This window comes from Bombus terrestris, chromosome 16 (assembly GCF_910591885.1).
Source record: "Bombus terrestris chromosome 16, iyBomTerr1.2, whole genome shotgun sequence".
NCBI classification, from domain to species: domain Eukaryota; kingdom Metazoa; phylum Arthropoda; class Insecta; order Hymenoptera; family Apidae; genus Bombus; species Bombus terrestris.
In genome coordinates, this window is record NC_063284.1 from 7,180,307 (window position 1) to 7,192,239 (window position 11,933).

Below are 11,933 nucleotides of genomic sequence, written 5' to 3' on the forward strand. Positions count from 1 at the left end.
GGTGTGTTGATAATGCAGCTGTTGACCACGAGAGGTCCTTATTCTCAGTGTACATTTTTTGACAGGATTTTGCCTGACAATATCCCTACTAATCTCTCTTTCAGAATCACAGAAATAAGACTAATTTCAGTTAATTTCTCGCTACATTGCTTTTTTAATTTTACCATCTGTTGATTGATCATTATTAAGGTTATTAAAGTCGTTGAATTTGTCTACACAATATATAAATATATTGGAAAATAAATATAGGGTACAATTTAAAAAAATATTGATGACCTTGAAATCTTGTAACGAAATGATCATGATCGTTGTATAGTGCAGAAATAATCGCTAATTATGAACATGTCACCAAGAGGAAAGATAATTTTAGAATTGCTTATGAAAATTAATAGTGTCCCCATCGCGCCTTTATTCAAATTGTTCTTAGATTAGTCGATCGGATGATACATGGAATCATTTATTTTGTTTAAAATATGTTTTGTATTATTGGCTAATACGAAGAGGTTAGTGTTAGTGACACCGAGTGTGGCAATGTTTTGACTAATAGCGGTGCAGTTACGCGTAGATCAGCCTTGTCAAAAATGATCAAGAAAAATGAGATTTTGTTTGTGTTTGCATCACTTTTAATAATTTTTTGCGAGCAAACTTCTTCAGAATGTAGACAATTAACGGGTTGTTCGTGCATGTTTCCAAACTGGCAAGGGTACAGTTTGATGCCGCTGGTTAATTCAAGGTCGGTGGATCAAATATCCTAACCTCTTCATATTTTGCTCGTTAATTTTTATCCGAAAAGAAATCTTTCCTTTTAGGTCTATAAATAGTACCGAACAGGATTGCGCTTTCTTCTTCCATCCTTGTACAAATAAGCCACTGTCGAACAATCAAACAAGCGAATGTCACAAAGAAGATGGTGCTTCTGTAAGGAAATGTTTAATTAATATGCTATGGAATTTTCTCGTTTGCTCTAATTCTATTATCGATGTCATTCAACGTACAACGATTCACGATAGTATTTGAATATTTTTAGAAAGCTTTTATGAACATATTGTACAAAACATTGTGAAAATTCATTGATATTGTAATATGTAATGACACACTACTATCATGATTCCAGTTGTGCGCCACATGCAACAACAATACTTTTGTGCTGGGTAAAGCAGAGGAAACAAAGATAATTATAGAGAGTGACGATTCGAAACCACCTATTTTCATGTTTCATCATAAGAACTACACAACAACAATAGCCCTGTCATGTTGTAGTTCATGTGAAACACACTTGTACGTGGAATCTATCAATAACACTCTTAAAGAATATGTAAGTTTCAAATATTTTAAAAGGAATAGACAGGTGTTTCTCTTGATTCTCTTAAACTCTTGCGTTTTTGTTTCAGCATCTACTCTTAACATCTACTTATGCTTGTAAAACATTGATGCACTCTAAGGGCCTTTCCATTGGTTCTACATTACTCATTTATCTCTTTGTGATTTCTGGAATATACTTTATTGGTGGAGCACTAACTTTGAAGTTCTTGAGGGGTGCAACAGGTTGGGAAATGATGCCTAATCATAGCTTCTGGCAAAGTCTTCCTTCACTCGTTAAAGTAAGTTAATTAAGACATGATTCAGGTTTTTCTTCATTTGTTTACCCTTGCAAACAATTTAATATTATATTTACAGGATGGAATCACCTTCACTTTTAACTGTTGTCGTCTAGATAGCTACGAAAGAATATAAATTTACATTTTCTAAGATTATATTTTAGTATGTTTCAAATGCAATGAAAATTCAATAGATTATTGGAGAAAGTATTTAGTTGGCTTAGTTAGCAAACGGACAGGTAAATAATTTTTTAGTTCACTGGTGTAGAATTGTCAATGATTGTATTTTCTAAGGTATATACATTTCTCATGTCATCTTGGCACATGTGTGTGTGGATGTATTGTGTTTATCGCATGAGAAATAATGCGCGCGAAGATTGTTGTAAATGCAGGTAATTTTGTGATACATGTAATATTTTATTAATGAATACTAGCAATATAAAAATATAAATACTTGTATGTATACATATAACGTATACACAACACACATGCACGTACGCACGCATACATATATATATATATATATTTTTGTATATTTTTAGTTTTCAATACATGTGTACGTATGTAAGATTTATAAAGATGTTTAATTACATGTGATCATAGTACAGGTGTATTCACCAGAAACACAACTCATTTGTGTTTCTTTTTCCTACATTTTCAATTGGAGCAATAAATAATACATCGAACAGAGTCGAACATTGATATAATTAATCTACATATTGATGTAACAAAAATGTAACTCGATTTGCGTGAAACTGAGTCATACCGAGTTTCAAAATACTGCGCTTTTCTCTTAATTGAAAAACTTGGGCTTCAGAAGGATTCGATGCTGTCAACACGTACGGAAACTTCTTGATCGGTTTGAATCACCATCCAGCTTCCGCTAGCATTCAAGTTGTAAACGTTGATGCCTTTTGTAGAGAAAGCGTTCACAATTTTTGCCAGATCTTGGACGTTGTTGGTTTGATATAAGGAGACGTAGTTCCCTAGAGCGATTCCATTGCCGAATTGTGCATCATTCAGCGAGAGCAACAGTGGTTCATTGTTACGGACCGTTCCTGGATAAAATTGAGGGAGAAATGGACCAAAACAGTAGAAATAAATATACCGAGAACGTCAAGAATGATAATACATTGATAAAAAGTGTTTTATTCTCATCTTACCTTTGATCTGATGACCTTCAGCTTCAACAACGATTGCTTCCCCATCAGTCGACTCTTTGTGATTTCCTTTAACATCAATGCCTATGTCCTCGGCTAATATAGGTGCACTTATCAAATTCAAACCGTTCTTTGTTTTCCCTGATAAAATTCCAACGAGAACGGCTGTGTGGACGAATACTTTTTCTCGCATGCTGACATTACCAACTGTTTGACTATGTACAATTGTATTCAGTTTCCCCTTCAAGAACCGACCAATCAGTTGACCCAACTTTTTCGACAGTTCGATCCACGATGCATTCTCGTCTGACATGGCAGCGTGCAACATTGGTGCATTTACGATTCCGGTAACTGCATATTCTGTCGATTTACCAGATAATGCTATAAACTGCTGGGCTATCTCTTCGGCCACTCGCTGCTGAGCTTCCTCGGTACTTGCTCCTGTAAGTCAAAATTGAGTTACAACGAAGTTATGGGTAAAGATAAAAGATAACAGTTATTTGAAAAATATCATTGAAAAAGGTTGTTACCTAAATGAGGAGTAGCGATGACCTTAGGATGTGCGATTAATTCAAGAGTGACAGGGTTTTTCGGTGGTTCTTCAATAAAGACGTCCAAAGCTGCTCCAGCGCAGTGACCCGACTTCAATGCATTCAGCAATGCTTCTTCGTCCACGATACCACCGCGAGCCACGTTTACAATACGTACTCCCTTTTTACACTTTGTCAAGGTTGTAGCGTTGATCAGATCTGAAACAAGGTGTATCTATTTGTAAATTAGTTAATAGAACGCGAATAGATTATTTCTTCAAAATATTTCGTTCCGATACTGTAATGAAAATAACTGAGAAAAATTTCAAAGTACTTCTTGTTTGAGGAATAAGCGGCGTATGTACGGTGATGTAATCAGCTATGGGCCATATCTCATCTAAAGTGAGCTTCTCCACACCAATCTGGTTTGCGATTTCGCACGTGAGTAGAGGATCAAAGGCGATCACACGCATGCCAAACGTTTGCATCCTTCGAGTCACTTCGCGACCGATTCGACCCATTCCGAGCACCGCAAGTGTTTTTCCGGATAACTCGAAACCGGAATACAATTTTCTGTCCCATCGTCCTTCTTTCAACGACTGAACCGCCTGAGGAACGTTGCGTGCCAAACTAGAGATTAACGCACACGTCAACTCGCAAGCGCTGATGCTGTTTCCACCGGGTGTACTGAAAAAAATGCATAATTGCTTAGCATTTTATTTAATATATCGTTGACCGAGCGATTTATAATATTTATTTGTAATATTTAATATTTCCAGTCAAATTAGCCTTGGACGCAACATAATGTGCCACCTGAAATTTTATTGCACGAATTTGACAAAATTATGTTCAACAATAAATCCTATATATGTTTACCACTTTGCATTTGTACAGGTTTGGTTATCTGCATCTCCAAAGTTGCTGAAAATAGTTTTTTTCATATTTCAACGAACGTAATAATCAAATGACAAAAAGTTTCGAATGAAAGAGATAATATCGTAGATGTAAAGAATATCTATGAAATGAAACGTTTTTCAATCGTTAATTATTCTTGTAAAATTAAACCTACGAAGTTGAGAGTTGGTGAAAATCTAGCTTACGTCATTCTTAAAAAATGTGCCAAATTTCGTTGTTAAATATTTATTAGTTTTTGCAAAGTGTTATTTACAGTGTTAAGTAGTATTTACTATTCTTCATACATATTATGATATTTACTACTCCCCATCACGTCGATCGGCCTTAGGTTTCGAGATATTCGCAAAAAAATGCCCCAACCTTAATGCGCGACGTTTCATCCGATAGATATTTCCAACATCTGCAAGCCTTGTTCGAAGTTTTCTGTTTTTGTTCCTCAACATGATTTTAACAAATTCGAGCAATTTCAGGTATGTACAATTATCGTGAGAGTTAACGAAGTTATAGTAACAGAAGAGTAACAGAGAGAAAGCGGACATACTTTAACACGATGACTCCCTTTCTCGTGGCAGCTTGAAGATCGATGTTATCGACGCCAGTGCCAGCCCGGCCGACCACGCGAAGCTTTGGACAACTAGCAAACACATCGTTGACCACCTTTGTCTCCGATCGCACGATCAATCCTTCGTGATTCTGTTTCATACGTATAATTATGTGAATAGTACGTTACTTACAGCGACTAGAGAAAATATTCGTATGCATTTAGACATTTTTTACGTATTATATTATTATATAAAACATTTTGAAATGTCATTAGTACTGTAATGAGACACGGCTACCTTAACTGTTGGTCAAATCTAAAACGGATTTGAAAATGTTTACAATAGAAGTTATAAGAAATGTATTGGAAGCATACATTTCGCAAATACCGTCAAAATACTTGGATGGTTAATTGTTGTCACTATATCAACAAGCCACAACATATAGCGAGACCGTCTTTAGCGCTAATTGTACGTTTAAGATTGTCAATTGTTCGCTAAGTGTATGTTTGCAATAAACGTTTTGTAATTTCCAATAAGCACGATAAAAGTATCGGCAAATCAAATGGAACTTACGATACGTCGATGGGAGGAGCTTTCTAGGGAAACCATTTCGACAAAATTTTAGTCCTATTATTAGGATAGTTATTGACCTAAACATGATTTCTTTTACTGTATGGCGTTACTTATCTGCAAATATCTGGCAATTTTTCAAGACCTTGCGTCTGAAAATTTTTATTCAAGTTATTAAATTACGACACTTATGCCTATCTGCTTATCATGTCTATTAACTGATAATTTTTTCAGATTTTTCGAAATGTTGCTTTATACATAAAAAAAAAAATTATCGTTTTTTACTTTCCGGGCATGTAACAGTGACCTATGTACAGATTTATATAACTGATATAACGTGCACATCGTCCAAGTATTATCATCGCATGCAATTCCAAGTAGCTTTATTTTTACTAAAGGAATGAATTTTAAACTGTCCTACCTTTTACTAATCATTGTCACCGCTGTCGATCGCAGTATTTGCTCAACTATTAGCTCAAGGGTGAAGATTTTGCTGAGTATCTTAGCAGGCCTCATAACGTGTGCGTAGCGTGTACGTAGCATGCGACGAATAACGAATTATCGTAGCGATATGCCAGTGACATCCAATAGGTAGCGCGACTGCCGTTTGCACATTCGCATCAAAGTGTTTCTTTATTCTCGTGCAGCCATGTATTATTATCTTGTTTTTTCAAGTAACGCGAGTTTATATTGCTTTCTGAATCCATTATTTCTGTCAAATATATCACTGCCTGAAATATTTGGTAGGACCCGGTAAGAATAAATCGTTATTTCAAGAAAAGTAACTATAGTACAATTTCAAGCGAGATCCCGACATATTCACAACAAAATCTACAACTTCTATACACAGAGTACATATCAAACTCAATTGGCTGCTCGGGAATAAAAGGGCATTTTTCTTGCTCATATATCGTTGCGATAACCTATTGTTTATCGCACGTTAGATACATGGCATCCATTATAAAATCAGACAGCGATAAAGATTAACAAAAAGTATATTATCTCATTTAATAAAAATAGAATTATTTAGAATTGCATATAATACTGGTACGATATGCACGTTATATTAATTATATGAATATATGTACACAGGTCACTGTTACATGCGTGGAGAGCTAAAAGCTACTATTTTGAAAAATCTGATAAAATTAATAAACGCGACAGACTGTACCTGTCTTCTACTGTAAAAACGTAAATAAATCATTTAATAATTTCGATAAGAAAATTGGCATTTTCAAACTTCCCTAATTTTCCCAAAAATTGGTGTTATGCGTACTCAACTATGCTGTTATAGTGCACTAACGAGATTTTAAAAAATTTCCCATAATGCACATGATATATCGATGAAAAAAAAATTCTCTGACAAGCGTTCGAATATTTTCGCGAACCACTGTAAATGCGCTCTTCACGCTCGTCCTAATAGTGATAAGCGGTGGCGGATTCAGGTGCCTTTCTCGGGATGCGTAAAAGTACACAAGTATGTTTTTCAACCTTCCTCTACGAGATCTAAATTTGTTTGTAATTTATATTTTAATATCTTTGATACCATAACTTAAATAATCAAATTCGCGTTATGTAATTAAATTAATCAGTAAGTCGTCGAGAATGTAACATTTTTATATTTTGTTGCTCTTGGGAATTCGCCATTGATAATGGCCTGTCGGGAGCTATCACGGAAATTGCGCGTCTACGGGCGCACAATAGGAGAGAGGATTCGGCCGAGACAGATAAGTACAACGACCCGTGTAGCTAAACCGGTATTCGCGTTTGTCGACCGAACTGGATCTAGCCGGTTGCACCGACTTCGATGTACGCGGCAATTGATCGAGATCAAAGAAAAGAAAGAGGGACGCGAGAACGGGAATAAAGCGGTTTACACACGCTCAAATACGTCTGCGATAGTTCGATATAACATCGACGTTCGAGTTTCATGAAATCACGTAAAGTGGAACTCACAATCAGTCTATTGAAACGAAACCTTACAAACACTACTTATGGCTTGATTAACTTAGATAAAATAACTTTACGTTTCTTTTATTTGGGGATTAAATTCGCTGCATCATAATTAGCGATTAACACAATTTTTTTCCATTATATATACTGCTATGGAGTTTTTGAAAAAATAGTCATAAGCTTCCTGTACGAAAAAACCAATTACTTGGGAAAATGGTTCTTCTGGAGGAGCGATGGATATATCTGGGTTATATCAACTCTCGGCGATTAAATTCAGTTATTTGAATGTGAACTCGGATTTTACGTACTCTAGCTGTGAATATGAATGTTTGTTCCCCGGCGAGTTCGAATAAATGAAGTTCCATCGTAGTTTGTAATCTGATACCTATTCCAATACCATTGCTATTATCAATAATGCAAGCTATTATTAAACTCTGTTGAGCTATATTAAATTTCGCATAAATGTATGAACATTCGTAATCTACCAATAAACATATTATGATGCTCAATCCTCAAGACTGAAAATTCGGCATTAATGTCATGTTTTACGTCTATTTGAAACTTCTTTACATCAGTATGGGACCCTGCTCGCCGATTAAGATGGAAGATTCTCTTGCTATTGCTAGATGATTCAATTTCGTTAATCGTGTTGCAAATCACACCCTTGTTTAGATACAACCGGGTTATGGCAACCATATCTCTCTTTGATGACAAATTACACGTATACACAATCGTGTTTGTAACATCGGTTATCGTCAGAATGTAGTCGTTGATACCTTCTCTGAATTAACTAGGAAGAGAATTACCCTGTGAACTTTCGACCACTCGCGGAGAGACGCGATGGCGAGGAAGCACGTCAACAGGAGTTGTAAATTCCCGTTGCGATTAGATAACCGACGCTACGAAATGATCGATCCCTTATTTCTTTTAGGATAATAAGGGTAGTTAAATAGAATATGACACTGCTATAACAAGTTACAAATCACAATTTATTCCAGTTACGCTGGTGCGTATGTATGAGTTAAGTGACTAATCTAAGGGTGTAAACTCGGTCAAAAGGATGTTGACTGTTTGAAAGATGGAAAATCAGTGAAGCTCGGCGACGATGCCATGGAGAAGGAAAGCTAAGGATGGGTGTGTCCAGCGCACGGGATCATCGGATTTGTTGATGCCAATTTTGGCTAGAAGAGTGAGGGAAATAGGCTTCGTTTTTAATTGGTTATTTGCTATGGTGGTGGGTGAGGAAGGATGCCAACCGCCCTCGAGATAAAGTTGCTAGTGGGAGGACTCATACGTGAGAAAAGGCAACTTTCCCGTGTTAACCCCTGGTGGATAATAAACTTTAGAAAACAATGCAATGAAATAATGTTTGTTCGGTCTGAAGGACCTTAACTAGAAAATCCCTGGGATTTATGGAGAGTACTTGAGACTATTGAAGGTACGCAGGAAGGATCTGCCGATATCTGGTTGCCATCTTGCTCACGGTGTGTGGCCTGGTCTAGGCAGAGTGTCGCCCAACGTAACACCCTGTATAAATTTATCGACGAATAAGGAATTCATAAGTTGCATCTGATTGTGACGAGAATTTTACACGGTACTACTTCCACCAGATTAATTGTACGTGAACTACGATCTGATTAATTTCTGGTTCCATTCTACTGCCTTTAAAAATGTAGTTTATGTGAGAAGATTCTATCAAAAGTTCGACACAGTAATAGTGTACAAATATTTTTGGTAATTATCTAACCCACCTTTCCGATTTCAAGAATTTTTCAATATGTTGTAGAAATGAACATTTTGAACAACTCTATTCTTCACATGAAACTGACCTTTGGCCTTAGTTCCCGAGATATTTGCGAAAAACTGCCCGGTCCGATATAGTATATTTTGCCTATAATTAATTGTACTCCCGTTACAACACGACGCGGTGGGCGGATAAAACAGCATCTAACTCAAATCTAACAAAAATATGCTAATAATGTGTCTATCTGTGACACAGTCACAAGCATAGCCGACACGTTTGCCGCCTCGCTCAATTTCCCTTTATATAAGCTACAAACAAACGCACCGATCAGGTTTGGATTAAGCGTCATTTTATCCGGTCGTTTCATGTGTAGAAAAAAGTTGCATTCAATAATCATCGAAATCGGTGAGGTGGCTGAGATATTGATATTTACCATATTTCTTCCATTTTGTGTACGTTGAAAAATGAGGACATACTAGACAGAACATCTTAATTAGGAAAAGCAGAATCAATACTAGTTCACGCATCTTGTTACAACCTGAGTCACGAAAAATCTCTATGCATGCGTCGCCATATTACAACGTGCGCAGTCGACTGTGTACGCAGCATAGGGGGAAAGTGCAGTTAAGCCTAATCGTCGCTAAGACTAAATCGAAATGGCGTAAACCGGTTTCTCCATTCGAAGCAAGATAGAAATGTACATTACCGTGCACTTGTATTTGCGAAAAAGCAATAATATAATCGAAGGTGGATGAAAATTGATTCTGCGAACAGTTGCCTCATGACAGTGCTAAGAAAATTTTTAACGTCTCATATAACGCATGTAATACATTCACAAAACGGGGCTCACGATCGTGACAATTTCATCGCGTCTATGTACAGAAAACAAGAGAAAGGAAGAAAGTTTCGATTAATGAAAGATTGTGTATACCTGAAGCTCTTTTATTAGTTCCTCCTTTGATAGCTTGTATTTAGTGGTGACCGGAATACCGTGGCGAACAAGCAGTTCGCTGCAACACGCGTCCACAGGATCGCTTATGAGAACGCTTCCGAGTGTGCTGAACATGTTATCCTTGAACAGACAGAACCCCTGAGTGTATTTCTGGCATGTAGATTTTCATTAGATATAACTAACCCACGTTCGTGTTCTCCACGATTTCGATAGCTTGTGTTCGATATACAGAGTAATTGGAAAATAATGGTACAATAGTGCTCATTTAGTTCGTCAACGTGTTCACTGTCACGGTAGTCGTCGATAACCTATGTTTCTTCTTTATTAATTTTTTAGGTGCGATTAAAATAATATACACTTCATGGACTAGAAAATTTTCAATGACCTAGATATAGATAGATACGCTTTTAGATTCAAATTGTTCATGAACTACGAAAGACCCGTAAAATTCCACTTGTTACGGAATGCGATGGATGTGATTCCCGTGAAGTGAGAATTAACCAACAGTTATTACATACATACTTTTTAAAACAGAAAAACTTTTTTAAATTTGGACGGAACAACTTGAGATTTGTTGACAAGTTAGAAGAATTAGTTTATTCCATGACGTATAAAAATAGTAAAAGTCACTGTTTAGAACTTTTTTATCTGAGCCTGTAATGAAAATTCAAATAATACGTTTTGTAGACTTATCTCGGTCATATACAGTTTTATATAGAAATCTATTGATGCAGAAACAAGCGACAGGTATCAAAAACTGTATCAAGTCTCATTATAATTTATTATAAGCCGAAAGTCGCGAAAAACTGTGATTTTTCATCAGTTTCAACTATTTGTAAATCATACCAACGTTAACGATTTTCGATAACATTTTAAACACGTATACAAATATAATTACATAAATCTACAAGGCATATTATTTAAATCCTCATTACAGATTCAAAGAGAAAAGTTGCGAACAGTGACAGTTGTTATTTGCACGTTATCTAGTAAATTAATTTTTCTAACGCTTCAAAAAGACTCAAGACTTTGGTCCAATTTAAAGAAAGTTGTCTTGTTTTAAAAAGTTATGAGAGTGACTACATGTAAACGTCCGCGTTGAAAATGTAGGTAGAAAATTGTGCATTCACGGAAACTATCAGTATAGAATGTATTACCAGAGGTAAATATTAAAGGTCATTTCATATTATACGGCACGGACTGTCACGTGACGCCAACATGACTTATAGGTCGGTGGCATTCAATAATAGTATAAACGAGGTCCTGTTTAAAACAATTAAAAGATATGTTTGAATATCTTATCATGCCGACATGTTCTCTAAGTAACGTGTTTACACTAGTTGCTACACTGTACAATATAAACATCCGTATTTGATAACCCAGAAAAATGTTCGTCTGAATCGATTGGTTCCATAAGCGTATCGTTTTTCAACAGATGATATAACGGTAGCTATAAAATATATTTACACATAGTTTTATTTATTGTAGTATTTACATACTAATTAACTAAATTGAAGTATATTACATATCATGTCATTTAATACTATTTTCGTATGAATATAAAAGTTGTATACTATGAAAACGATAAAAAATCGTGCTATTGGAAAATAAGTTTATGTGCGAATATCTTCGTATTATTTAGTAGTATTACACTTTTATATGATTACAAAAATTTGGTACTAGGAACATGAAATATAGAATCTGACAAAAAAATATATACATTTCATGCATGATCGACGTTACATGTAAACAATGCATGCAACGTCCGTTTGATTGACAGATACATACCTTGTAGAACGCCTTTCAGTGTGTTCGAATGTGTGTGAAGATTCGTTGAAAAGGTAAATTGTCTGTCTGACGATTCAACTGTAAACTGCCTGTTCCTTGGAGATTTATCTTCTTATAGGGGTCTCCCCACTCCTCATTCGCTCGAAACTCGAGCGTCTACCGTCGCTCTTACTCTTGTTAT

The 11,933-nt window shown here is 35.9% G+C and overlaps 2 protein-coding genes and 1 long non-coding RNA gene across 3 annotated transcripts; 2 read left to right on the forward strand and 1 right to left on the reverse strand.

The window, feature by feature from the left end:
* Nucleotides 1-57: 57 nt before the first annotated feature.
* On the forward strand, nucleotides 58-2,288 carry LOC100649072. Its single transcript, XM_012317843.3, has 5 exons — nucleotides 58-733; nucleotides 810-918; nucleotides 1,115-1,315; nucleotides 1,392-1,601; nucleotides 1,678-2,288. The coding sequence occupies exons 1-5, from the start codon at nucleotides 582-584 to the stop codon at nucleotides 1,732-1,734; spliced, it is 729 nt and encodes a 242-aa protein (XP_012173233.1). The 5' UTR covers nucleotides 58-581; the 3' UTR covers nucleotides 1,735-2,288.
* LOC100648957 (D-3-phosphoglycerate dehydrogenase) lies at nucleotides 1,864-11,870 on the reverse strand. The gene is made up of 7 exons (XM_003401794.4): nucleotides 11,753-11,870; nucleotides 9,944-10,084; nucleotides 4,745-4,896; nucleotides 3,623-3,975; nucleotides 3,289-3,507; nucleotides 2,762-3,199; nucleotides 1,864-2,656 (listed from the first exon to the last, which is right to left on the reverse strand). Exons 2-7 carry the CDS (start codon nucleotides 10,076-10,078, stop codon nucleotides 2,412-2,414), a joined length of 1,542 nt encoding a protein of 513 aa, XP_003401842.1. The 5' UTR covers nucleotides 10,079-10,084; nucleotides 11,753-11,870; the 3' UTR covers nucleotides 1,864-2,411.
* On the forward strand, nucleotides 6,179-6,540 carry LOC125386579. Its single transcript, XR_007226873.1, has 2 exons — nucleotides 6,179-6,308; nucleotides 6,408-6,540. It is a non-coding gene; the product is annotated as an uncharacterized LOC125386579 (long non-coding RNA).
* Nucleotides 11,871-11,933: the final 63 nt, after the last annotated feature.

What these genes read in the sequence shown, in the direction of transcription:
- LOC100648957 (XM_003401794.4), bottom strand. Translation starts at nt 10,078, where the DNA reads ATGTTCAGCACACTCGGAAGCGTTCTCATAAGCGATCCTGTGGACGCG. An exon ending in GCTTATTCCTCAAACAAGAA is followed by an intron (nt 3,508 to 3,622) that starts GTACTTTGAAAT and finishes ACCTTGTTTCAG; the next exon opens with ATCTGATCAACGCTACAACC. An exon ending in CATCGCTACTCCTCATTTAG is followed by an intron (nt 3,200 to 3,288) that starts GTAACAACCTTT and finishes TTTGACTTACAG; the next exon opens with GAGCAAGTACCGAGGAAGCT.
- LOC100649072 (XM_012317843.3), top strand. Translation starts at nt 582, where the DNA reads ATGATCAAGAAAAATGAGATTTTGTTTGTGTTTGCATCACTTTTAATA. An exon ending in ATGCCGCTGGTTAATTCAAG is followed by an intron (nt 734 to 809) that starts GTCGGTGGATCA and finishes CTTTCCTTTTAG; the next exon opens with GTCTATAAATAGTACCGAAC. An exon ending in ATAACACTCTTAAAGAATAT is followed by an intron (nt 1,316 to 1,391) that starts GTAAGTTTCAAA and finishes TTTTTGTTTCAG; the next exon opens with CATCTACTCTTAACATCTAC.